This window comes from Thalassophryne amazonica, chromosome 20 (genome assembly GCF_902500255.1).
Source record: "Thalassophryne amazonica chromosome 20, fThaAma1.1, whole genome shotgun sequence".
NCBI lineage: Eukaryota > Metazoa > Chordata > Actinopteri > Batrachoidiformes > Batrachoididae > Thalassophryne > Thalassophryne amazonica.
The window spans coordinates 20,707,879-20,735,856 of NC_047122.1; the positions used below are offsets into that span (position 1 = coordinate 20,707,879).

General features: G+C 41.1%; 1 protein-coding gene across 1 annotated transcript in view; it reads left to right on the plus strand.

Annotated features, from left to right (window-relative positions):
• Window positions 1-27,978, plus strand: part of LOC117501460 (D site-binding protein-like) — a 72,831-nt gene that overhangs the window by 18,093 nt on the left and 26,760 nt on the right. Inside the window, exons 3-5 of the mRNA XM_034160362.1 lie at window positions 116-341; window positions 19,824-20,092; window positions 22,413-22,638. Of these exons, the coding sequence (XP_034016253.1) occupies window positions 116-341; window positions 19,824-20,092; window positions 22,413-22,638 (721 nt within the window). The remainder of the gene's footprint in view (window positions 1-115; window positions 342-19,823; window positions 20,093-22,412; window positions 22,639-27,978) is intronic.

Here is a 27,978-nt window from a genome sequence, read left to right on the forward strand (position 1 = left end):
CTAAGTAAAATAAAGAATTCAACAAATTCTAAACAAGGCATTTTTTATTACAGGCTGAGTTTGAAAGCAGTGGCACTCAAAAAAAGCAAACAACCTTTTTTTTTTTCCCTCCCAGAGTTCCCAGTCCGCGGTGCCCAGCCAGAGCTCCCAGTGCCCTCCCTCCTCTCCTTCACCTTGCTCCTCATCTTCATCCTCCATGTCCTCCTCCTCATCTTCATCTTCGCTGCTGGGCCTGGAGACTGTCCAACCACAGCCGCCGCCAGCGCCGCAGCCGCAGCAGCAGCCGCAGCAGCAGCCGCAGCAGCAGCAAGGCATGATGGGAGGTCCAGAGTGTGTTCACGGTGAGTGAGTGTGAATTTAAAACCCGTGAGCTGAAAGTTAGAAGATTTTCAGGATGTTATAAGAGTAGATGAGCGTTCTGTGAGTTTGACATTTTGGCATAAATATAATGCGGACCTGATTTGCTCGTTAAGACAAACAAATCTATCTATCTATCTATCTATCTATCTATCTATCTATCTATCTATCTATCTATCTATCTATCTATCTATCTATCTATCTATCTATCTATCTATCTATCTATCTATCTATCTATCTATCTATCTATCTATCTATCTATCTCTATTTTTTATATCTCTATGTCTCTATCTATCTCTATTCTTATATCTCTGTCTCTATCTATCTATCTATCTATCTATCTATCTATCTATCTATCTATCTATCTATCTATCTATCTATCTATCTATCTATCTCTGTTTTTTATATCTCTATGTCTCTATCTATCTCTATTCTTATATCTCTGTCTCTATCTATTTCTATCTATCTATCTATATCTATCTATCTATCTATCTATCTATCTATCTATCTATCTATCTATCTATCTATCTATCTATCTATCTATCTATCTATCTATCTATCTATATTTTTATATCTCTATGTCTCTATCTATCTCCTATTCTTATATCTCTGTCTCTATCTATCTCTATTCTTATATCTATCATCTATCTATCTATCTATCTATCTATCTATCTATCTATCTATCTATCTATCTATCTATCTATCTATCTATCTATCTATCTATCTATCTATCTATCTATCTATCTATCTATCTATCTATCTATCTCTATTTTTTATATCTCTATGTCTCTATCTATCTATCTATCTATCTATTTATCTATCTATCTCTATTTTTTATATCTCTATGTCTCTATCTATCTCTATTCTTATATCTATCTATCTATCTATCTATTTATCTATCTATCTCTATTTTTTATATCTCTATGTCTCTATCTATCTCTATTCTTATATCTATCTATCTATCTATCTATCTATCTATCTATCTATCTATCTATCTATCTATCTATCTATCTATCTATCTATCTATCTATCTATCTATCTATCTATCTATCTATCTATCTATCTCTATTTTTTATATCTCTATGTCTCTATCTATCTCTATTCTTATATCTATCTATCTATCTATCTATCTATCTATCTATCTATCTATCTATCTATCTATCTATCTCTATTTTTTATATCTCTGTGTCTCTATCTATCTCTATTCTTATATCTATCTATCTATCTATCTATCTATCTCTATCTATCTATCTATCTATCTATCTATCTATCTATCTATCTATCTATCTATCTATCTATCTATCTATCTATCTCTATTCTTATATCTCTGTCTCTATCTAATTCTTTCTATCTATCTATCTATCTATCTATCTATCTATCTATCTATCTATCTATCTATCTATCTATCTATCTATCTATCTATCTATCTATCTATCTCTGAAATCTGGATTGTCTTGCGGCTGTGTCATGAAAATCCTTAAACCTTTGGTGGGGGGGGGGGGGGGTTTGCCCCCCAGCACCCTGCTTCTGCCACCTATGCGCATGTTGCAGACGGGATCTAGTTTGGACCGCGATCAGTCCACCAAACTAAAACACTCATCACAATGCACATGTGCACTGGTTGCACCTGGCAGAATGATGCTGCATGTTGTAAGCTACTTGTGTCAGAATAATTAAAAGCGGAACGCGTGTTGTGTTATTGACTGATCTTTGTTTCACTGCTGATGCGCTGACAGTCTTAAAACCTACATAAATCTTCACAACCTGACATCCATTGTTTCCCTAATCACCGTATGGGTTCAATAGGACAAACTGTTGTTGCGCTGTAGTGCAATGTCAAGTTTGTAGCGCACCGTGTGCACTTCAAGCATTTTTTGTCTTTAAGATTTTGGAATAAAAACCTGTGGTGGGGTCTGTCCAGGGATTGTCCCTACAGAATCTCATTGCTCTTTGTCATACATCATCATGTTTGAGTCGCAGCCCACAATCAGGCGGTGCATATTTTTCATCCACGCAGCGCACCTCGATACTGCAGGCGCTTATCACGCTTTCTTTCCCAATTTAGAGCAAACAGCTTTAAAGAAGGCATTATGCAAAATCTATTGAATTAAAAAACACTAGATTACTGGTCCCAAAAAAAAATACTTGCATACTGTAGAAATATAGCTTTTTTGAAAATCAAACATTAAAACAGACGGGGCACGGTACACAGAAGTCATGGTTCAGTTTATACGAGGTCTGTTAGAAAAGTATCCGACCTTATTATTTTTTTCAAAAACCATATGGATTTGAATCTGGTGTGATTGCGTCAGCCAAGCTTGAACCCTCGTGTGCATGCGTGAGTTTTTTCATGCCTGTCGGTCGCTTCATTCGCCTCTGAGCAGGCTTTGAGTGAGGTGTGGTCCCCCCTCTCGTCTGTTTTTATTGCGAATAAATGTCTGAATGATTGGATCTTTGCTGCAATCAATTTTTTTCCAGAAACTGTGAGAGACCTCCAGGTGGACACCGTTCGAAAAATTAACATGGCTTTCAGGGACGATTTTATGGGGATTAAACAGATTACGGGGTGTTACTACTGCCTCTTTAAGGACGGCCCCACAACTGCTGAGAGTGCAGCACTCTCCCAGTGCCGATGGACAGGCTGACACCCCGCACAAACAACCAGATCATTTCCAACGTGAAAGCTTTGTTGATCCGGGAACTCGTCTGACTTTCACAAAAAGCGAAGATGTGGACATTAGCACTTTTTCTGGCACATTCCACCGTTACAGGAGTTTTTTTTTTTCATGGAAAAAGAAGCTGAGGGACACGCCACACCGTGCCGCTCTTGACGTGGCACAAAACCACCATCGGTGTTGGTCTCTCAGGACGGCTTTCAGACGGATTCCGGTTGCTTTTCTGTCGTGTGAATATCCGAGAAATTGAGCTTGAGCTGGACAACCCCACATGTCCTGTGAGGCTTCATCACGGCGTTTCTTTGCGCCGAAGCAAGCGGCACCACAACGCGCTGAACTCCTCCCACGTCTGTCTTAATGTGCCGGAAAAAGTGCTGATGTCCACGTCTTTTCAACAATTCCTGTGCTAGTCAGAGGACATACCGGATCAAGACAGTGTCCAGTTTAGAAATGAACGGCATATTTCCTGTTACAGGGAGTATTGTCATGGAAAGAGGAACAAGGCGGAGAATTCCGCGCATCGCGCGGAGCTGCATGGCGAAAGAACAAGCCGTGATGAAGCCTCACAGGACATGTTCTGGCATGTCCAGCTCATGCACAATCACAATCGGAATATTCACACGTACTGGAAAGCAACCGGAATCCGCTGAAATCCACCTTTAAGCCGTCCTGTGAGACCAACACCGAGGTGGTTTTGTCCCGCATAATGAACGGCTCCGGGTCGCATCCCTCGGCTTCTTTTTCCATGGAAAAAAAAAACCTCCTGTAACGGTGGGAATGTGCCAGAAAAAGTGCTGATGTCCACATCTTCTGCCTTTTTGTGAAAGTCAGACGATGTCCCGGATCAACAAAGCTTTCACGTTGGAAATGATCTGGTTGTTTGTGTGGGGTGTCAGCCTGTCCATAGACGCTGGGAGCGTGCTGCGCTCTCAGCATTTGTGGGCCGTCCTTAAAGGGGCAGTAACACCCCGTAATCTGTTAATCCCCATAAAATCGTCCCTGAAAGCCATATTAATTTTTCGAACGGTGTCCACCTGGAGGACTCTTACAGTTTCTGGAAAAAAATTGATGCAGCAAAGATCCAAATCATTCAGACATTTATTTGCAATAAAAAATAGACGAGAGGGGTGAACCACACCTCAGTCAAAGCCTGCTCACAGGCAAATGAAGCAACCGACAGGCATGAAAAAACTCACACATGCACACGAGGGTTCAAGCTTGGCTGACGCAATCACATGTGATTCAAATCCATATGGTTTTTGAAAAAAATAATAAGGTCAGATACTTTTCTAACAGACCTCGTATTTCTGTTTAGCCATCATGCTTTAGTGCGAGTTTGGTTTTTACATACAGTGGGCCTCATGTATCAATGTTGCGCACTTGTGGCGTAAATTTACGGTGTAAACTTGAAATACACCAAAGTCGCCATGACATGTATCAAGCAGTGCGCACCTGCCCATTTCTGGCGTATGCCTGCCTGACGTGATCTTGATAAATGCGGCGGGTGGAAACGATCATAATTATAATGAACACACCCATAAATATTCAGACTCTGCTTCAGACACACCCTCATTTTACGACATGGAAGCCGGGAAGACGGCAAAGAAAAAGAACTCCACCAATCACGACGCGTGCCAATAGAGCGTCAAAAGCGGCCGTCGTATTAATTGTTTTGTAGCATAATCAGAAAAGTGTTACAGTGGTCCCTCATTAATCGCTGGAGTTACGTTCTAAAAAATAGCCCGTAATACACGAAACTGTGACGTAGTCAGCGTTATTTTTTACAATTATTATAGACGTTTCAAAGCTGTAAAACCCCTCACTACACAGTTTATACACTTTCTCAATCAGGCATGAACATTTTCTCACTTTTGTCTTGTGTGTAAACACTCTCAAAGTTCAAACCTTAGTAGGAAAATAAGACCAAACTGTTTTCAGGCCCAAACATTTGTTTGAGAAATAAAAATAGAACGTTTTCCTATAAATAATTATGATGGCATTTAGAACTAACAAATTAATTTTAACGATCAACGAACAAGGTCGGACACATAACAAATTATTAATAGTGACTCACCAGTATTTCACAGATCGGGCCTCTGCGTCCTGGCGCTGCGCCTTTTCCCACTCACTGAAGCAGGTGTTTGTTTCCGTGTGACAAACACAGTTATGAGTAGTTGTTGGTGCTCTTTTCTCTTCTGGACAACAAGATTCTTATAAACAGATACGCAGAACACAGAACACTGTAAAAAAAAAGGCATGCAAAATTGGACTAAATACTCCGAGGCCACAACAGGTGAACGGCATTATAGCGAGGGACCACTGTATTCTCTTTTCACATGTCAATAATTCTTGACATGTGGATATTTGCTCGCTCAATTAATAAGACACGCCTAATCTGTCAGATTTCTTTATTTTTTAAATGTATTTCTGTATTTATTTTATTGTGACAACCGAATGGAGACGACAAAACCTGGTTGCAGCACGGGCGAATTAAGGGAATGACGAAACTACAGTTGTTATTATCAATTTCATAGTCTAAAATGATCACACCACATAAAGTTAAGCTCAGCGCTGCTCTGGCTCCAGGCTCGAAGTCTGGAGAAAAAGGCGAGCAGCGCTTTCTTTGCAGTCAGCGCTGTGACCACGGATCGTGCTCCATAACAATCCCGCAAAGGCGGGATTTGTATTGATTATTATGTAGTATAATCAAGAAAGTGTTATTTATGTAACATATGCATTGATTTGTATAATGGCACTGTTTATCATGTTTATCATGTTGAGCGCTGGTTCATTTTGGTGTATAATTTACGCCACCTCTCGACCTGGTGTATATTTTACGACCACATTGATAAATGCCAAGTAGCGCAGCCATTTTGGCGTACACCCCATATACGCTCAAATATCGCCGTACGCAACGTTGATACATGAGGCCCAGTATCTTTAATTTGTGAGCGGCAGAGAGCTGCTGTCAGACACTTTAACACTGTTAGACAAATTTCAATTTTGTTTTTTCATTAAATGTTTATGAATTGATTACATCTCTTGGCATTTGTGTTGGGTTGGATTAACTGTGCAGATTGTTAAGTTTGTTTGTTTATATGTGGAGTCAGACTGCCTTCAACACAAATGCCAGTGACGTGCAGTGAGGTTGATGGCTGGTGAGGCACTGACTTCATCACAATCAGATTTACAAACATATGAACCCCACAGAATAGCTTATTTGCCATTTGATTGGTAGCGGTTAACGGGTTATGTTTAAAATCTCATATCAGCATTCTTTACACATACAAACTGTAGCACACAAAAAGCACATTTAATTTTAAAAAAATGTTATTATGGTCTTCCCTTTCATTATAAATGAAGTTCATGTGCCGCTCCTTCTGAACAAAAGCATCGATGACTTGTTTGTAGAAGTCTTCCTTATCTTCCTTTACAGTTTTAAAAGTCTTTCTGTCTCAGTGGAGATCACTGCCAGGGAAGAAAGTCGTCCTTCATCAGTCCTGTTCCAACTGTATGTTTGGAGCCTTTTCTGGCTTGAATGTAAGTGGTCGACCACTTGTGTTCGAGTGTCAGCTCACAAATTCATCAGCTGACAATATCCCATCTGAATCCAGACATCGTCACAAGTTGAAAAAAGAACACAGAAAAAGGCAGTTTCTTGCTGGACGTCCACACATCCTGCTTTGATTGAAAGTCCATTTTAGAAAATTGGATGGTGGGGTGGTGCTACGGGATTATTACAGTATTCATTTTTAATAACCTGTCACAGTCCATCTGCAGTGCCTTCATGGCCCACCAGGGTTCTGCAGCCCACACTTTAGGAATCACTGCTATACTTAATGACAGATGAGTTAGAGCGGGGAGCTAAAGTGCACAGTGGGTTACATTTCTGAGAAATCATATCTAACATTTTTTTTCTTTAATTTCGAACCACACACAGTAAGAGGTGTGAAAAAGAACCCAGTCTCACGGCATGTCGTGATTCAGCGACATGAAATATACATTAATCTATTGGTTCATGATATTGTCACAGAAAGTGCAAAATGTTCGTCATGGGAGCACAAATTTATTTGAATACATTCCGTGGCAGCTGCATGAAATTAAGAGTGAAGTGTGTGTGTGTGTGTGTGTGTGTGTGTGGGTAGGATTAGTAATAGTGAGTTAAAAAAATAAACGTCACGAAAATTCATTTCGTGACAGGAGCACCGAAAAAAAAAACTGTGAGACTGAGCTGGAAAAAGAGCTGCAGCACTCGAGAAGAAAAAGTACAAACATGAAGAAATAACACAAAGAGAAGCATGAGTGTTAATGTTCTACAACCACTGACTCCTGCTGCAATAATCTGAGTGCTTCTGCTTGTGCATGCACGCCTGTGTATGTATTTGTGTGTGTGTGTGTGTGTGTGTGTGTGTGTGTGTGTGTGTGTGTGTGTGTGTGTGTGTGTGTGTCTGTATGTGTGTACCAGATGCACTGCATTCCGTGCAAACATATGAGTGTCCTCTTGGTCTGCGTGCATGTAGCTGTGTGTCATGTCTGCTTTCATATGAATTGTAAACACGTGACTGCACACAGAGCGCGATGCATCCAGCCAGAAATCCCTGCGGCTGTCGTGACGCTGAAGTGCTACTACTGAGCACCGCTGAAAAAAAGCTGGAAAATAGACTGGAAGTAATCATGTAACCCAAATGCACACATTGGGTTTGATTCATTCTGTGAAATTATGTCTCAGTGGGAGGATGACACAAGCACACGGCTGCAGAAATGGCTTTTACAATGCGCACCTCATAAAATGTTTCTTTTGTTTTTTTGTGACTTAAGTCATAAAAATGTGTGAGGACAACAGCGATGACTAAAGCACCGAGTAGGTGTGATGACTCGGTTCCACACTGAGTACTTTCAAAAATGCCAGAATCTCACGTTTTATTGATGACTGATTTGATCCTAAAGAGTTCAGCTTTGCATCCACACCTGAATCCGGCCACAATGAAGAAAAAAACAAAGTGTTAAGACTTTAATCTTGATGCAGTTGGCTTTAAAGGCCTTTTTAAAAAACTTTTATTTTATTTATTTTTGATTGGATATATGTATTACCAGTATTTAAACATAACCTCAGCAACAAGCAACAAATCATATAAAATGTTATTTAATTTTTTTTTATTTGTCATTTGTTTATTTGTTGTCCTGTTTTTAATTCAGTCTTCAAGCTATTGTGCAGACATTTAATATGGTTAATGTACCATGGAGTCATAGAGCACCGGGAACTGAAACAGACTCAAATGCAGCGAAGCAGGAATGATAAAGGACAATTTATTGTAACGGTACTAAGGATATAGTAGGTGTGGTGGAGACCAGATGATGAAGGCACTGGAGGACAGATTGCAGGTGCGGAAAGCCAGGCGGGCCAGAGGAGCTAGTGATAGCTGCAGACTGCAGAAGACGACACACAGAAATTAGAATAACCAAACAGGAGCAATAAATATGAGGCCAGTGTTAGAACTCTGAAGACGTAAAGCTCTGGCGGCGACCTCATGTTCGCTGAGGCTTAAGGAGGATGCCACTGATTGTTGCAGATGAGCCGAAACCACAGCTGTAGATAATGATCAGCTCCACAGGCAGAGAAAGCACAGGAAGGAGCGGAGAACAACAAAAAGGAGCCTGACCGATTCTCCAGAAAACAACACCATGCACTGACTGGATCCTTTAAATTTGAAATTCCTAATTTTATATAAATGCATATTTGTGAACTGTCCGGCAGGTGTCAGTGTTCAGCATGTTGTCCTTTTGATACAAATGCTGGTAGAATGTTCTGAAATGTTCCTGAGCAATATTTTGAGTTTACAGTACAGAAGATCAGTTTGGTCATCCCCAGGCACACATTCTATCCATTCTTTAATTATGTTTTTCTAATTCATACAGTTTGTCCTGTGTTTGCTGTGGTCGGTGGTTTTAATTGTTAGCTGACACTGATGTGAAGGTGGATGCGAACATACAGTATTAATGTCGCTTTCACACCGGATGCCATGCAACGCTACAAATTCGCGTCCCTCGCCTGGCAATGGACACGCCACCATCGCCCGGTGTGTCTCTGCTTTCGCTGCGAAAATTCGCCCCAATGCATCATCAAATAGGAGGAGGTTCCATTCCGCTCGCCGTCAAGTCAGCATGGTGGACCTTGATCACATGGAGCAAGTTGCTGTGCTCTATTTGTTGTGGAAAGCTGACAACGTCGCCAGCGGTGCCGTCCCTGGGTTCTCAACATCGTCATGAGACGTTTCCAATTCGGGGAGTTTCATCATTTGCTGCAGGAGCTGTGTCTGGATGACGGCCACTTTCAGTGGTATTTCCGCCTCTCCAGGACCCAGTTTGAGGACCTCCTGTCCCGTTCGCGCATGCACATGTGAACAATTGAAAAAAAATGGCTGCTGCTGCAGTTCCTCGCTCTCCTCTCCAACTTTGTCTTAATTGTGTTATAAACCAGTTGTATTGTTTTATTTATACATCTGTTTTGTTTTATTATACATCTGTGTAGTTTATAAAATGATCTTCATGGACAATTCCTTCACGCGCACACATGAGAACAAAGAAAAAAAACTGGCTGCTGCTGCAGTTCCTTGCTCTCCCCTCAAACTCTGTCATAATTGTGTTAAATAAAGGACAAAAGGGACATAAGTCCTGCTCACAGGCTGATTGCCAGAGACAGGACATGTACACATCAAGTATAAACTTCAGACATCTCCACGTCACTACATATCCAGTCCCTAATTGGTCATCGTGGCACACAAGACGAAAAAGTTCAGATTTTTCAACTTGGGAGGAGGGCAACATGACGCGATGCAACGTGATATTGTGCCACAATGCACCAATTGCTCAAAATTGTTTTATTCTTGTCGCATTGTGTGGCTTGGACTTTTGTGGTGCCACAACGTGTCCTTCCATAGGGATTACATGGCAACTTCTGGCCACCGTTGCTCGTGTGGCATCCAGTGTGAACGCAGCATAAGTGTCCAGCAGGTCTCAGACAAGCTTCTGTGAATTCCACCACAACTGTCATCACTTTTCATAGACCATGCAGCAGATGCCATCCATCCATCCATCCGTCTGTCCGTCCGTCCATCCATCCATTTTCTATACCCACTTACTTCAATTAAGGGTCATGGGGGCTGGAGGCCTATCCCACCAGTCATAGGGCGTGACTGGACAGGACGCAGATGCAGACATGTCTATGGGATATTCATTCATTCATTATCTATATGCACTTATTCCAATTTAGATTTATGACGGAGCGTGAGCCTATCACAGTAGTCACGGCGAGAGATGAGGTACACCCTGGACAGAACACCAGTGTATCGCGGTGCCAAAACACACACACACACACATACACATACACATACACACAAACCCATTCACACTCTCATTCACACCTACGGTCAGTTTAGTGTCACCATTTCACCTTTATCTGCATGCAGTCTTGACAAAGTTACTGTTTTAGTTAATTTATACAGTTACTTTATTAGCCGTCCAGCAGCTGCTCTAACTTGGTTACTCTTCAGATTGAGTAATCAGCAAAGTAACTAATCAGCAAAGTAACTAATAGTTACATTTCTGATAAGTCAATCTTAAAAATAACCAAGTTAGATTACTAGTTACTTTATTAGTTACATTCAGCAGCTGCTGACAGGTTGTCTGCATCTGCTAATAAAATAACTGTATAAAGTAAGTATGTCTAAAAAGGTAATTATTTGTCATGTTTATGTTGTCATGGCTTGGTAAAACAGTTGCATGTTTTTCCTTCTTGTGTGCAGCTGTTAAAGTATATTCATGATGGATTTAACTTCTTGTTGTAATCCTTCAGATGAGCTGCACTCTGATGCGATCCGCTGATGTCACCACTCGCTCTGTTCGTTTCTTCTTTACTCCACTTGATGAGCTGCATGTGGTTTTGGAGATTAGATCGCGCCATGTAGCACAACATTTTTGCATGAAAGATTTTTTGAACATTTCAAAATTCTCTGTGCGCAATAGCACACACTGGCGCCCCTCTCGCATCTTGTCTGCACCAGTTAAAGATGAGTTTACTCTCCAGCAGGACACAGGTCGTGCTAGTGCGTGAATCAAAGTCAACCTTGTGTCAGGGGGCCTTAACTGTGGCAACACTGCCTGCATGTCCTTTGAAAGAGAACCTGGGACCTTCTCGCTCTGAGGCAATAGTGTTTATGACTAGACACCATGCTGCCCTCTATCTCCATCACTTCATCCTTATATTATTTAATTTGGTAGTTACAGCATGAAAACATTTATTATTTTCAGTTATTGTCTACAGGCAGTGGGGTACTGAAAAGAGGATAATAAGGGAGAATGGATTCTAGGGCGCCCATGATTGACAGGGGCCCAGAGAGGCCTCAGATACAATTATAGAGTACTGACAAAATAATTATGGGGGTCGAGGGGGTGGCCCAGTAAGATTTCTTTTCTTGGGGCCCCAAAATCCCTGGTTGCGCGCCTGTCTACAGTGCTGACGTGAGAAGTACTTACTCACTCACGGCCACTCATCTGTTGTTTTGCTGTCCCAGCCTGCAGCTGTTACCAGTCCATGGGGGATTTTTTTTTTATTATTGAATACTATATATAAATATATATCTATTTTAATGTTATATCATATTTTAATATTGAAATCTGATGAAATTCCTCACTCGATTTTTATTTGCCATTTGTATGTTATCTGGAAAAATTCATAAACCAACTAAGAATAAATAAAATAATCGGTCCCATCGGCCTGGAAAGGGTGATCCCATGTCCACCTCCTCACCGTGTCAGTGTTTTGAATTCAGAATGAGGAATTCACCAAAGCAAGAATTTTTTGCTGCCTGAGAAAGAAGAGAATCATTCAACAAGCTGCACTCTGCAGAATGGAACCAGCAGCACAATCACGCTGCACTGTGGTATTGTTGTTGTATTTGCAGTTAGATAACGACCTGGATGTGTTCATTGTGGAGAGGAGCGTAAAGGAGGCAAACGCTGAGTGTTTTTTTCTGGTGGCAGAGGTGGTGCACTCACCGAGTTGCTCTCGTAGTTCATCATCATATTTGACACATTGTCAGAATGACTTCACCGTGATCGCGGCTCTTCCGGGTCGGTTGACTTAGTGAGGACCACTGCTCCAAAAGCTCACATCCCTTGCGCCTCGTGCACGCTGAAGGCGAATGAACCCGCTGAACTGCGAAGCATTTGGATGCAGACGCTGGCTGTTTGTTCACAGCTAATAAACAGAGTGTCCTTAAAGTTGCGGAGCACAGTTCTAATCCCACGCAGGCCTGCGGGGGGTCGCGCTTTTTACAGGTTTTACGGGCCACCATTCAGATTTCACTGACATGTTTGGGGAAACTCTTTGGCACCTTCTTGATGAATGTCATATTTAAAATGCACGTGGCAATTTTAAAATATGAAAGTGGCTTCAGCTGGTTGGCTTTTAAATTGACTTCAAAGAAGCCGGGTTCCAGACGGGGTCCAGACGTTTTCTGAAAACGACTTCAGCAGGGTCAGTGAGACGCCGAACTCAGCAAAATGAGATTCTAATCCATTTACATTTGTTCCACAAATCTGATTGGTTAATCGTGGGAGATTTCAGACCATAAAATATCGCGTAGATGGTGCCAAAATATTCGGACCGTTTCACATTTGATGTATAACTCTGCGCACCGACTGAGGTTGCTGCACAGGTGTCAATAATGGCGCTGTCAGCTGAGAGCGAGAGAAACTGGCGGAGCGACGACAATGCATGGAATTACGATACCATACGAAGGTACTGATGTGGATTATGATATGAAATTACTCAGTGCAGTTGAAGAGATGGAGAAAACTGTGGATCTGCTCACAGAATCTCCAGTTTGGCATGAAGATGCTGTTGCTACGGTAAACTTTGCCGACTGAATTACTTGCAGAAAATAAACCGAATGGGAATAACCCTGTTGTGTCTGATGATTTACGGACATTAACGCTGGATTATGGTCGCAAATTGAGACACAAAAGCGTTATTCCCTAATTTTGGACCTTGACGGACTGCGGCTGTATTATAAACATTTTTCGGTACTGGATTTCTTCACTGGACCAGCCCTTAAAAAATGCTCTGGGGTGACTTATTGTCCACGGGGACAAATGGGATGTGAACTCATTAAGTTTGAGAAGAGCTGGTTTTGGCTGTTGTTTGATCTGACTGAGGTTTTAGGTTGTGACATTTATGGGGCATTTAAAAAAAAAAAAAGGGTTTTCTGACTATAGTTGTTTTACTAACGAATGAAAGTATGTAATCATTGAAGTGGTCATGTGTTGATCAGGTTGGATCAGTTTACATAAATATCTTTTAAGTTTGAGAGAGAGAGAGAGAGAGAGAGAGAGATGGGGTGAACAGGAGTGAGAGAGAGAGGGGGAAAGATAGAGAGAGATTGAGGCAGACGGAGGAGAGAAAGAACAGGAGTGGGAGAGAGAGAGAAAAAAAGATATGGGGTGAACAGGAGTGGGACTAGAGAGAGAGGGCTTAGGAGGGAGGGAGAACAGGATGTGGTGAGAAAGGGGGAGAGATAGAGAGAGAGCGAGGCAGAAGGGGAGAGAAAGAACAGAGAGAGGGGAAGAGAGAAGATGAGTGGGGAGCGAGAGAGAGAGGGAGCACAAGTGGGATGAGAGAGGGGAGAGAGTAAGAGAAGGGAGAACAGGAGTGGGGGAGAGAGAGGGGGATAGATAAAGAGAGAGGATTGAGGTAGACGGAGGAGAGAAAGAACAGAAGTGGGGGGGAGAGAGAGAGAGATGATTGAGGTAGACGGAGGAGAGAAAGAACAGGAGTGGGGAGAGGAGAGAGAGAGGATTAAGGTAGATGGAGGAGAAAGAACAGGAGTGGGGGAGAGAGAGAGAGAGAAAAGGGTGGGGTGAACAGGAGTGAGATGAGAGAGAGAGGGCTAGGGAGAGGGAGAACAGGAGTGTGGTGAGAAAAGGGGAGAGATAGAGAGAGAGAGGTGAGGCAGAAGGAGAGAGAAAACAGGAGTGGGGAGAGAGGGGAAGAGAGAAGACAAGTGGGGGAGCGAGAGAGAGAGAGAGAGAGAGAGGAGGGATCACGAGTGGGGTGAGAGATCGTTGTCTGAAGGTACAATGACAATAAGCGGCTATATTATATTATTATATTATAATGAAAAAGAACAATCAAAATGCTGCCTGCTGACTGGCGGCCCCCAGTGGCAATCAAGCATGAACTGCAGTTCTTCAGGTGTTTTTCCTCTTGTGCATGAGGAGGAGGAGGTGATGATGTGAGCGCAGCTGACAGGCGCTTCATGAAGCCTCATTGTCAGCACTCGTAGGTGCCATCCTCTGTGCATGTATTAATGATTATTCAGGGCCCATGGGAAAAAAAGACCACCATAGCCCTCAGGAACAACGTGTGTGTGTGTGGTGTTTTGTTCCTCCGTCGCAGAGGCAATACTTCACCTCCTTCGCCCCCCTGCTTCTCCCTGGCCAGCCTTGTTTGACGCCTTCACAAACACCCACTCTATCTTGCACATCCCTCTCTCTCTCTTTCTGTCCTCTCGTCTCCACATCCTGTCATTCTCCACACGGTTTTGACTTTTTCCTCTCACACTTTCCTGCCTTGTCTCGTCAGATCAGTCCATCTATCAATCTCTCTTGTGCATTTTCACCGGATTTCTATTCTCCTTTCTCATTTTTAATGTAATTATTCACATTTCTCTCGCTCTCTCTCTCTCTCTCTCTCCCTCTCTCTGTCTCTCCCTCTCTCTGTCTCCACTATCTTTTTTGCTGTTGAGGAGATGATGGTTTTTACAGAGGATTCATATGCTGATAGGCAAGAACTGATTCAGTTTTCTAGGTCAAAGGTCAAAGTCAGGAAAAATCTTGGAAAATCCTTTAACGAATAAATTTTCAAAATTCAACTCTGTCAAAAAAGATCAGATTTCTTTCATATTTGAGAGCGTTATGTAGGGTAATATCCTTATTGACAACGTTTGATCCGGATCTGATCTAGATTGAAGATTTTGTGGCCATTTAAATTTAACATTGAAAACCACATTTAATGTATATTATATCTTAATTAAATGTGCCCCAGTCACTCTCATATTTGAAAGTGAGGTGCAAACTGGCACTCACTATCGCCTGACAAAGTTTGATCTGGATCTGATCCGGATTGTGGATTTTGTGGGTATTTGAATTTAACATTGAAAATCCCATTTGGTGTACATTTTGCATTATATCTCAGTCAAAAGTGCCTCAATCACTCTCATTTTTCTGTTATGGATTTACCTACACCATCAAAATTGGATGGAGGTTCCAATTTTATGCCGGTTTGTCTATCTTCCAGTTATTAGTCGGAAACAAAGTGCCAAAAGCAGTGACAAATTGTGGATAGCTGAGATAACCAATGTTCTGTGAAAACCACTCACTCATCTTCAACCGCTTATTCCAATTAACCCTCTGGGGTCCGAGGGCATTTTTTGGACAGTTCACTTGCCTGGCATAAATGTTTTATTATTGCTGTTAGCAGCTCTCTCTGCATCCCACAATCAAGATTTATGTCTCTTTTTTTCAGGACAACCTGTGCTTTCATAATATATATGCTTTTGTTGTGTTTTATAAGTGTAATAAAGGTTACCATCAGAAATAAGAAAGGAAAAAGTAAAGCGAAAAATAATTTTCCACACACATTTATTCAAACATACAGCAAACTATAATAATAACTGTTTAACACTTTTGAGGTCTTGTGTGAAAGACTGTACAACACAAAGGTTCAAACAATAACACAAATGCACATTTTGAACAATATACACAAAATGGTCTATGCGTTTTTTTTGTCTTCATCTCAAAGCAATTTCTGTCTGCTATTACACAAAGGTTACATCACAAACTTCTACTGTGTTTTGGAGTGTTTTATGCTGCTCCTAAAGCAGCTTTCATTCACACTTTGGCCCACTTTGGCTCTTTACAGTCTGAGGAGCGGCCCTCCCCCTCGCTCCATTGATATGATAAACAAGTGCTTTACGCTGAGAAAGCAACCGAGTTATCCAGTAACATTCACATGCAAACTAGTGGAGCAATCCTGATAGTTACACACTCTCTGTTTGAACCAACTAGAACATATCACTCCTGAAAACGATCTTTCACGAGGTAAATCTGCTCTTGGATTTTGGGAAAACCATGTGACGGTGAACCAATTCCGATTGGACACTCACATTGCACATGTCATCACACAGCTTCTATGAGGAGTACAAAGATGGCCCATGGCTGGCTCGAAAGTCTGTGGAGTTAACTTTTCAGCAAAAAAGTAAGTTTCTATCTCATATCATTAAAAAGTTATTTAGAGTTTAGTAAAGCTTTATTTGAAAAGAATTCAGAAGGCGAAAAAGTTGGGGAAAAAAACGCTGCCACCATAAAAAATAAAAAACAAAAACCCTTTGATTCAAGTGCATCATCTAAATAACTACATTTGATGACATCTAATTTAGCTCATGAAAAGTAATTCTAACAGGAGTTTAACCTTGAAATTTTTTTCCAAGGAAAATGTTTAGAATTGGAAACTTGTGTTGGCAGAGGTTTGCGCTCTATGAGCGCAGTGCTCTAGTTTCCTTTTTTTCCTTGCCTTTTTCCCCTCTCCTTTTCTTTCCTTGCCTCTTTTTCCTTTTCTTTCCATTCCTTTCTTTCCCACTCTGCTTCCTATATATACACATTTCTCAGTCTTTTATGTGATTTTGTTTTTTTAAACTTTCAGTCTCCCTGACAGAAATAGAGGATGTCAGAATCATGTTTTATATATTTTTTTTTCGCTTTTCTCCTGTCTTTCTCTCATCTCGTGCTCTTTTACTGTTTCTCCTCCTTTGAGGCACCACCTCATTTCTCTCCATCACGTTTTGTTTGTTCTACTGCAACTTCCACTTTCGCTCCTGTCTGCTCCTCCATGCAGCCCTTTGTTGTCCTTAAAACTTATAGTTTTGTCATTCTTTGCTTTATGACCTCACAAAGGACCTGATGCGGATGAAAGTACATTTCGACTCCTCTGTCATTCGGTTATGCAGTCTGTCTCTGAACGTCTTCTTTGCATCTTTAACAGGTGGTGGGCAACGTGGGCCGAGACACTGCAGGTTTTCCTTGCAACCAATCACCTCAGCAGGTGGGTTGCTGATGAGCTTCTCCCTTGAACATAACCACCTGGTTGTCAATGAATCACCTGCTGAAACACCGGAACTTAATGAAATCACCTGCTGAGGTGATGGTAGCAAGGAAAACCTGCAGTGCTTTTGGGCCTTTATGGCACATGATTGCCCACCCCTGATCTTTAATGTTGTTGAATTTACTGACGACTTTCAAAATATCTTTTCTTGATTTTTGTTTCTTTCTCCATATATTTCTGCTCTTTTCTTCCTGTAGTCTCACATCTTTAATCCATTTCAGTTTAAATTTCTGTTCTGCCCGATGCTCATTCCCTTTAGGTTGTTTGCGCTTTCTTTTTCTTTTTCATCTCTCAGCCCATTTAAAATTGTCTCTTTTATTATTTACCCTGTTTATTATTCAGTGTAAAATAATCTTGTCCTATTCCCTCTTGATTTTCAAGTTTTTTTTTTTGTTACTTTTCATTAGAATGGTTTATTGATGTCAGGCCTCCATAATTGATCTTTCCGTTTCACTCTGGGACATGAGTGTTTTTGAACAGCTTTTTACGATTGTCACTAAAAGCTTTAGACAGAGTAAATGGCACTGAATAGAACATAAATGTCCAGCAAGGCTCGTCTGTTTCCAGTTGTTACCGCTGTTGGAAAAAGGAATGTGATGCTGACCCAACTTTTGTGAGAGTCCACGAACACAATGTGGCACATGAAATCACATGACCTCAGGACAACATCTGTCCAACATTCTTTAGCATAAGCAGCAGAAGGAACAAGGATTTATTTTTGTCTGTTTTGTGCATTACTCAAGGGTTTAGACAGGAGCTAAGTACATACACACTTTCTGAAGAGAAATGTACTAATCACAGAAATGATTCATTTACATTGCGATTGTTTCAAAGTGATGATGTTCTAAAACTAAAATAACTGTCATACCACCTCACAACCCTGCAGAAAGTATTTTGTATTAATTTAGACAAGAATGAAAAGGTGAGTAAAGGAAATGGTCAGTCGAGATACACAATAAATGGGGTCCTTGAGAGACAAGTCATTTTCCAGAGAGGAATGTATAAAAATCAGAAAGAAACTGTTATTTTACAGCAGTTACTTTCCAATCTCACAACCCCACATAAAGGATTTGCACAAATATAGCTGAAGCAGACACTTCTTTATCCTCTCCCGGTCTTTCTTAAGGGCCCCTTCACACGACACGATTGAAGCCGACTAGCACAGGAAGGAGGAATTGCGTGACATTCATAAAAAATCTGAGCCACCTCAGACACCTCATACATCTGTTGCCACAACATTCGCGCACACAAGTGGCCGAAAGACAGTGAATGCCCAGTGTGTGCTCATTTGATCCCCCTCTCGGCAGGTGTCGGTCAAATTCCAGGTGTCGCACATGAACATCTAACACTGCTCGCTGCACACTTAGAAAAGTGTGACCATTCGCGCTGTTAGTATGAAAATAGTAAGCAGACAATCACTTTCAAGTGCCCCCCACGACTGTGGCATTGCAAAGCAACACACGTCCCCTCAACACAATGTGCTGTGCATGTGTTTCGCCCCCCCCCCCCCAACACATGGCGTGCCATTTGGGGGGGGGGGGGGGGGTGAGCACACTTGCATGGAATGCTGATAGATGGGGACTGGCCAACCATATCAGAGCGCACACAGCACAGTGAGCCGCTTCGCAGCTGATCGCTGACCAGAGATGCTGCAAATGATGGTGCAGTGCACACTACGCATCACATTAAAAAAACAGAGACCCACAGCCAGGACAGGTATATTAACAAATACTACAGTAACTACATAACCAATTACATAACAAGTAACTTAAAAAAATAATCACATAACACACAGTGATGCGTTGGTGTGTGCGCTGAATGGACAAGGGGTGTGGCCACCTACAGACACGCGTGTCCTTTTTTTTGCCGTAATTAAAGACGACGAAAACCTCCTCTTTGTCTGCATCGTCTGATATGTCTTTTTTTTAAATACGTGTATTATACAGTGATGGTAGCGCAGTGGTAAAGTTTCTGTCTGTTTATCAGAGCTTTTGTAAATTGCAGGTTCAAATCCCACGAGTGGCATTTATTTTTTATTTAATGTGAGCTCTGTTCCACTTGACGCCAGATGATGCCAGGCCAGCAGATGTGGAAATAATAAGAGCACACTGCGTCATTCATTCCCCCCCCCCCCCCAAAAAAAAAGATTAGAATGAAAACACATAAATTACATAAGCTCTCAAAATTCAAATTTTCTGTAAAATTTTGAGAGATGGCACACAGATTTTAATATTCTTAAATTGTGTGAGAAAAGCATGAAACAGAATTCTTGGATATGGAAAAGTATGGGGGGGGCCTAAAATATTTGAGAGATTGTAAATGCTTACATAAGTTTTTATATGGAAAAGATGATCAGATTTTGATTGTTCACTTTGCTGCACAAATGGTAAACATTTTTATGGTTCTCAGTGTCCAGCTGATGTTATCTTTATCTTTAACTCTTAATCCTTTGTCTTTCAACATGAACACTAGGAGGAGAAAAGAAAGAGCTTTAATGCTTGTGAACAGCTTTTCATCACTTAGCTTGTTAATTATTCTCCGGTAAGTTCTTCCACCACCTTCCTTCTTTGCAGACAAAGACAAGCCTCTGGACTCTGATGAGGATTCATTGGGTGTTGGGGCTGGAGGTCCCGGTGGGGTGGGAGGAGCCCCGGCGCCTGGAGTGCTGCGGCCTAACTCTCAGTCGGCCTTCCTGGGCCCGCTGCTGTGGGAGCGGACTTTGCCGTGTGACGGGGGCCTGTTCCAGTTGCAGTACATGGACCTGGAGGAGTTCCTGACGGAGAATGGGATGGGAATGCACAACAACGGCCCCATTTCCACCAGCGCCCAGATCCCATCCCAGGTAACAGGAAAGCAGGAATCTTTGCACTTAAAAGCCTCTGGGGGCAGAGAACGGGTTTGTGGGTAATCACTTGTTGGAGGGATTGATGGATTATACTCGTGGTCACCACAGTAAATCCAGTATAGGTCCTCATGCAGATGTGGCACAAGTTTATGTCAGATGTACAATTAGAATTGGGCACATGTGGCCCTGAACCAAGGACCTTATGTTTGGGATGGATTTTAAATTTTTCAATTCAGCTGGTGTTAGACAGAATTTGTGCTTTTGTGTTTTTGTGTCCACCTGATAGTGTTGTCTTACCTTAAAACCAATGAATAAAATTTCATATTCCACCCTGAGGCCCCCAACCTGTAAAAGCTATGAAATATTTACATGGACTTTATGTAAAAAAAAAAAAAAAGAAACTCACAATTTCTGTTTTGGCCATGAGCTTAACTGCCAGATGGTGGTACTGTAGAGTAATATCACACAGTCCTCTCAGCTATGAGTTGTGATAATATTCTTGTCTGTCCCATTATCAAGAAAAACACGGCTGTTTCGTCATCTCTTAAAAAAACAAGGTATTCAGGTGGTTGCCTTGCTGCTGCCAGCTAATATTTTTTTAATTTGCTTGACACTGTCATCTGACATCAGTGACATCAGAGAACTAATAGATTTGTTAGTCCAAGGAGGGCAGAATTGTATGCAGGAAACTGTTTCTGTGTCTCATCTACTTCTTGCAATATGGTCAATGACGTGTTTTCAAGAAAGACCTCTGATGTCACCTTGACTTTAGACCTAGGGCCTTGACATGGCTTGTGTTGTAAGTGGATGACCCACTGAGTTTATCCACCAAATTTGATTAAAGTTAATCTTTACATTTTGATGGGATCACTGTGGACAGAAGATGATGACCTCTGATATCCATGACCTTTGTCCTATGACCTTAACATGGACTGTGTTTTGAGTAGATGGTCCCCTATTTTTATCCAACAAATTTAATTAAAATTGGTCTTTGGATTTTGAAGATATTGCTGTGGACAGTAGATGACCTATGAATTGACCTTGGCCTTTGTGCTATGACCTTGAAATAACCTGTGTTCTGAGAGGATGGCCCACAGAGTTTAACCACCAAGTCTGATTGATGTTGCTCTTTGCATTTTGGGGATATTGCCATGGCCAATAGATGGTGACCTCTGAGTTGAGCTTGACATTTTTCCTTTGACCTTGAAATGACCTGTGTTCTGAGATGATGGTCCACTGAGTTCATCCACCAAATTTGATTTAAATTGCTGTTGGTGTTTTGAAGATATTGCATCAGATAGAATGACGTGGCCATTACAGTTATCTTTTCCCACATCTTGGTGATGCTAACAAAACTAATAGAGTTAATACTGCTTTCATTTCTATTTTAAAATAAATGATTTAATGTTAAATGATCTTTGATGCATTTTTAAAGCACTTTGAATTTAATTTTGTATGAATTGTACCATACAATAAATTTGCCTTGTGGGTTAGGAGGCGCCTTCTTATGGCACCCCTGATAAAGTCTTTTTCAGAGCGGCTGGTCCCTGGATCTGGGTCCCAAAAGCATCTCAAGTCCAAGATGATTGTTGTCCCATTGTAAGTCTAGTGACGATAATCTTAATTTGAAACAGGATCCTGGTTTGTTTGTTTGAACGGTTTCTTCGTTTGATGAAAATGGCCACTTGTGCTTCTCACACATCAACATCTCACCTCTCATTTGTTGACACAAAATCGAAGAAAAATGCCAGAAGACAAAGAGGATCACAACTCTAAAAAATGACAAAAGCAATCTTTATTTATGTAAATCTTTGCTTTGCATGGACCAAAATGTAAACCTGAGAAAATCTGCAGGAACCCGAGGAAGCAAATGTTAGCGTTTAACATTTTACCCCTCAAAATTTCAGTGTTGCACTCTGCACGCCGCATTGGTCTATGAAGATTGCTACCACCCCAGAACTGTTGGTGGTGCTATACTATATTTTGTACCCATTGCTAACATTAGCTATCTCATTAGTTTGGCTACATTAGCTGCACTTAAATTCAGATGTTAAATTATTTCTTCAAAATAAGTGAGTTTGAAAGCAGTTTTGTATTTTTTTTACTTTGTTGAATCTGCCAGTCCAATTAGTGTGCCACCTTGTGGTGGGAGAAAGGAGTTGCAACATGGTAAACATATCCAGTAAAGTGTGGCAAGTAAAACCTAAGTAAAATAAAGAATTCAACAAATTCTAAACAAGGCATTTTTTATTACAGGCTGAGTTTGAAAGCAGTGGCACTCAAAAAAAGCAAACAACCTTTTTTTTTTCCCTCCCAGAGTTCCCAGTCCGCGGTGCCCAGCCAGAGCTCCCAGTGCCCTCCCTCCTCTCCTTCACCTTGCTCCTCATCTTCATCCTCCATGTCCTCCTCCTCATCTTCATCTTCGCTGCTGGGCCTGGAGACTGTCCAACCACAGCCGCCGCCAGCGCCGCAGCCGCAGCAGCAGCCGCAGCAGCAGCCGCAGCAGCAGCAAGGCATGATGGGAGGTCCAGAGTGTGTTCACGGTGAGTGAGTGTGAATTTAAAACCCGTGAGCTGAAAGTTAGAAGATTTTCAGGATGTTATAAGAGTAGATGAGCGTTCTGTGAGTTTGACATTTTGGCATAAATATAATGCGGACCTGATTTGCTCGTTAAGACAAACAAATCTATCTATCTATCTATCTATCTATCTATCTATCTATCTATCTATCTATCTATCTATCTATCTATCTATCTATCTATCTATCTATCTATCTATCTATCTATCTATCTATCTATCTATCTATCTATCTATCTATCTCTATTTTTTATATCTCTATGTCTCTATCTATCTCTATTCTTATATCTCTGTCTCTATCTATCTATCTATCTATCTATCTATCTATCTATCTATCTATCTATCTATCTATCTATCTATCTATCTATCTATCTATCTATCTCTGTTTTTTATATCTCTATGTCTCTATCTATCTCTATTCTTATATCTCTGTCTCTATCTATTTCTATCTATCTATCTATCTATCTATCTATCTATCTATCTATCTATCTATCTATCTATCTATCTATCTATCTATCTATCTATCTATCTATCTATCTATCTATCTATCTATCTATCTATATTTTTTATATCTCTATGTCTCTATCTATCTCTATTCTTATATCTCTGTCTCTATCTATCTCTATTCTTATATCTATATCTATCTATCTATCTATCTATCTATCTATCTATCTATCTATCTATCTATCTATCTATCTATCTATCTATCTATCTATCTATCTATCTATCTATCTATCTATCTATCTATCTATCTATCTATCTCTATTTTTTATATCTCTATGTCTCTATCTATCTATCTATCTATCTATCTATTTATCTATCTATCTCTATTTTTTATATCTCTATGTCTCTATCTATCTCTATTCTTATATCTATCTATCTATCTATCTATTTATCTATCTATCTCTATTTTTTATATCTCTATGTCTCTATCTATCTCTATTCTTATATCTATCTATCTATCTATCTATCTATCTATCTATCTATCTATCTATCTATCTATCTATCTATCTATCTATCTATCTATCTATCTATCTATCTATCTATCTATCTATCTATCTATCTCTATTTTTTATATCTCTATGTCTCTATCTATCTCTATTCTTATATCTATCTATCTATCTATCTATCTATCTATCTATCTATCTATCTATCTATCTATCTATCTATCTATCTCTATTTTTTATATCTCTGTGTCTCTATCTATCTCTATTCTTATATCTATCTATCTATCTATCTATCTATCTCTATCTATCTATCTATCTATCTATCTATCTATCTATCTATCTATCTATCTATCTATCTATCTATCTCTATTCTTATATCTCTGTCTCTATCTAATTCTTTCTATCTATCTATCTATCTATCTATCTATCTATCTATCTATCTATCTATCTATCTATCTATCTATCTATCTATCTATCTATCTATCTCTGAAATCTGGATTGTCTTGCGGCTGTGTCATGAAAATCCTTAAACCTTTGGTGGGGGGGGGGGGGTTTGCCCCCCAGCACCCCTGCTTCTGCCACCTATGCGCATGTTGCAGACGGGATCTAGTTTGGACCGCGATCAGTCCACCAAACTAAAACACTCATCACAATGCACATGTGCACTGGTTGCACCTGGCAGAATGATGTGCTGCATGTTGTAGCTACTTGTGTCAGAATAATTAAAAGCGGAACGCGTGTTGTGTTATTGACTGATCTTTGTTTCACTGCTGATGCGCTGACAGTCTTAAAACCTACATAAATCTTCACACCTGACATCCATTGTTTCCCTAATCACCGTATGGGTTCAATAGGACAAACTGTTGTTGCGCTGTAGTGCAATGTCAAGTTGTAGCGCACCGTGTGCACTTCAAGCATTTTTTGTCTTTAAGATTTTGGAATAAAAACTGTGGTGGGGTCTGTCCAGGGATTGTCCCTACAGAAAGCTCTTGCTCTTTGTCATACATCATCATGTTTGAGTCGCAGCCCACAATCAGGCGGTGCATATTTTTCATCCACGCAGCGCACCTCGATACGTGCAGGCGCTTATCACGCTTTCTTTCCCAATTTAGAGCAAACAGCTTTAAAGAAGGCATTATGCAAAATCTATTGAATTAAAAAACACTAGATTACTGGTCCCAAAAAAAAATACTTGCATACTGTAGAAATATAGCTTTTTTGAAAATCAAACATTAAAAACAGACGGGGCACGGTACACAGAAGTCATGGTTCAGTTTATACGAGGTCTGTTAGAAAAGTATCCGACCTTATTATTTTTTTCAAAAACCATATGGATTTGAATCTGGTGTGATTGCGTCAGCCAAGCTTGAACCCTCGTGTGCATGCGTGAGTTTTTTCATGCCTGTCGGTCGCTTCATTCGCCTCTGAGCAGGCTTTGAGTGAGGTGTGGTCCACCCCTCTCGTCTGTTTTTTATTGCGAATAAATGTCTGAATGATTTGGATCTTTGCTGCATCAATTTTTTTCCAGAAACTGTGAGAGACCTCCAGGTGGACACCGTTCGAAAAATTAACATGGCTTTCAGGGACGATTTTATGGGGATTAAACAGATTACGGGGTGTTACTGCCTCTTTAAGGACGGCCCACAACTGCTGAGAGTGCAGCACTCTCCCAGTGCCGATGGACAGGCTGACACCCCGCACAAACAACCAGATCATTTCCAACGTGAAAGCTTTGTTGATCCGGGACCTCGTCTGACTTTCACAAAAAGGCAGAAGATGTGGACATTAGCACTTTTTCTGGCACATTCCACCGTTACAGGAGTTTTTTTTTCATGGAAAAAGAAGCTGAGGGACACGCCACCGTGCCGCTCTTGACGTGGCACAAAACCACCTCGGTGTTGGTCTCTCAGGACGGCTTTCAGACGGATTCCGGTTGCTTTTCTGTCGTGTGAATATCCGAGAAATTGAGCTTGAGCTGGACAAGCCCCAACATGTCCTGTGAGGCTTCATCACGGCGTTTCTTTGCGCCGAGCAGCTGCACCACAACGCGCTGAACTCCTCCGCACGTCTGTCTTAATGTGCCGGAAAAAGTGCTGATGTCCACGTCTTTTCACAATTCCTGTGCTAGTCAGAGGACATACCGGATCAAGACAGTGTCCAGTTTAGAAATGAACGGCATATTTCACTGTTACAGGAGTATTTGTCATGGAAAGAGGAACAAAGGCGGAGGAATTCCGCGCATCGCGGCGGAGCTGCATGGCGAAAAGAAACGCCGTGATGAAGCCTCACAGGACATGTTCTGGCATGTCCAGCTCATGCACAATCACAATCGGATATTCACACGACTGGAAAGCAACCGGAATCCGTCTGAAATCCACCTTTAAGCCGTCCTGTGAGACCAACACCGAGGTGGTTTTGTCCCGCATAATGAACGGCTCCGTGGCGCATCCCTCGGCTTCTTTTTCCATGGAAAAAAAACCTCCTGTAACGGTGGAATGTGCCAGAAAAAGTGCTGATGTCCACATCTTCTGCCTTTTTGTGAAAGTCAGACGATGTCCCGGATCAACAAAGCTTTCACGTTGGAAATGATCTGGTTGTTTGTGTGGGGTGTCAGCCTGTCCATTGACGCTGGGAGCGTGCTGCGCTCTCAGCAGTTGTGGGCCGTCCTTAAAGGGGCAGTAACACCCCGTAATCTGTTTAATCCCCATAAAATCGTCCCTGAAAGCCATATTAATTTTTCGAACGGTGTCCACCTGGAGGACTCTTACAGTTTCTGGAAAAAAATTGATGCAGCAAAGATCCAAATCATTCAGACATTTATTTGCAATAAAAAATAGACGAGAGGGGTGAACCACACCTCAGTCAAAGCCTGCTCACAGGCAAATGAAGCAACCGACAGGCATGAAAAAACTCACACATGCACACGAGGGTTCAAGCTTGGCTGACGCAATCACATGTGATTCAAATCCATATGGTTTTTGAAAAAAATAATAAGGTCAGATACTTTTCTAACAGACCTCGTATTTCTGTTTAGCCATCATGCTTTAGTGCGAGTTTGGTTTTTACATACAGTGGGCCTCATGTATCAATGTTGCGCACTTGTGGCGTAAATTTACGGTGTAAACTTGAAATACACCAAAGTCGCCATGACATGTATCAAGCAGTGCGCACCTGCCCATTTCTGGCGTATGCCTGCCTGACGTGATCTTGATAAATGCGGCGGGTGGAAACGATCATAATTATAATGAACACACCCATAAATATTCAGACTCTGCTTCAGACACACCCTCATTTTACGACATGGAAGCCGGGAAGACGGCAAAGAAAAAGAACTCCACCAATCACGACGCGTGCCAATAGAGCGTCAAAAGCGGCCGTCGTATTAATTGTTTTGTAGCATAATCAGAAAAGTGTTACAGTGGTCCCTCATTAATCGCTGGAGTTACGTTCTAAAAAATAGCCCGTAATACACGAAACTGTGACGTAGTCAGCGTTATTTTTTACAATTATTATAGACGTTTCAAAGCTGTAAAACCCCTCACTACACAGTTTATACACTTTCTCAATCAGGCATGAACATTTTCTCACTTTTGTCTTGTGTGTAAACACTCTCAAAGTTCAAACCTTAGTAGGAAAATAAGACCAAACTGTTTTCAGGCCCAAACATTTGTTTGAGAAATAAAAATAGAACGTTTTCCTATAAATAATTATGATGGCATTTAGAACTAACAAATTAATTTTAACGATCAACGAACAAGGTCGGACACATAACAAATTATTAATAGTGACTCACCAGTATTTCACAGATCGGGCCTCTGCGTCCTGGCGCTGCGCCTTTTCCCACTCACTGAAGCAGGTGTTTGTTTCCGTGTGACAAACACAGTTATGAGTAGTTGTTGGTGCTCTTTTCTCTTCTGGACAACAAGATTCTTATAAACAGATACGCAGAACACAGAACACTGTAAAAAAAAGGCATGCAAAATTGGACTAAATACTCCGAGGCCACAACAGGTGAACGGCATTATAGCGAGGGACCACTGTATTCTCTTTTCACATGTCAATAATTCTTGACATGTGGATATTTGCTCGCTCAATTAATAAGACACGCCTAATCTGTCAGATTTCTTATTTTTTAAATGTATTTCTGTATTTATTTTATTGTGACAACCGAATGGAGACGACCAAAACCTGGTTGCAGCACGGGCGAATTAAGGGAATGACGAAACTACAGTTGTTATTATCAATTTCATAGTCTAAAATGATCACACCACATAAAGTTAAGCTCAGCGCTGCTCTGGCTCCAGGCTCGAAGTCTGGAGAAAAAGGCGAGCAGCGCTTTCTTTGCAGTCAGCGCTGTGAC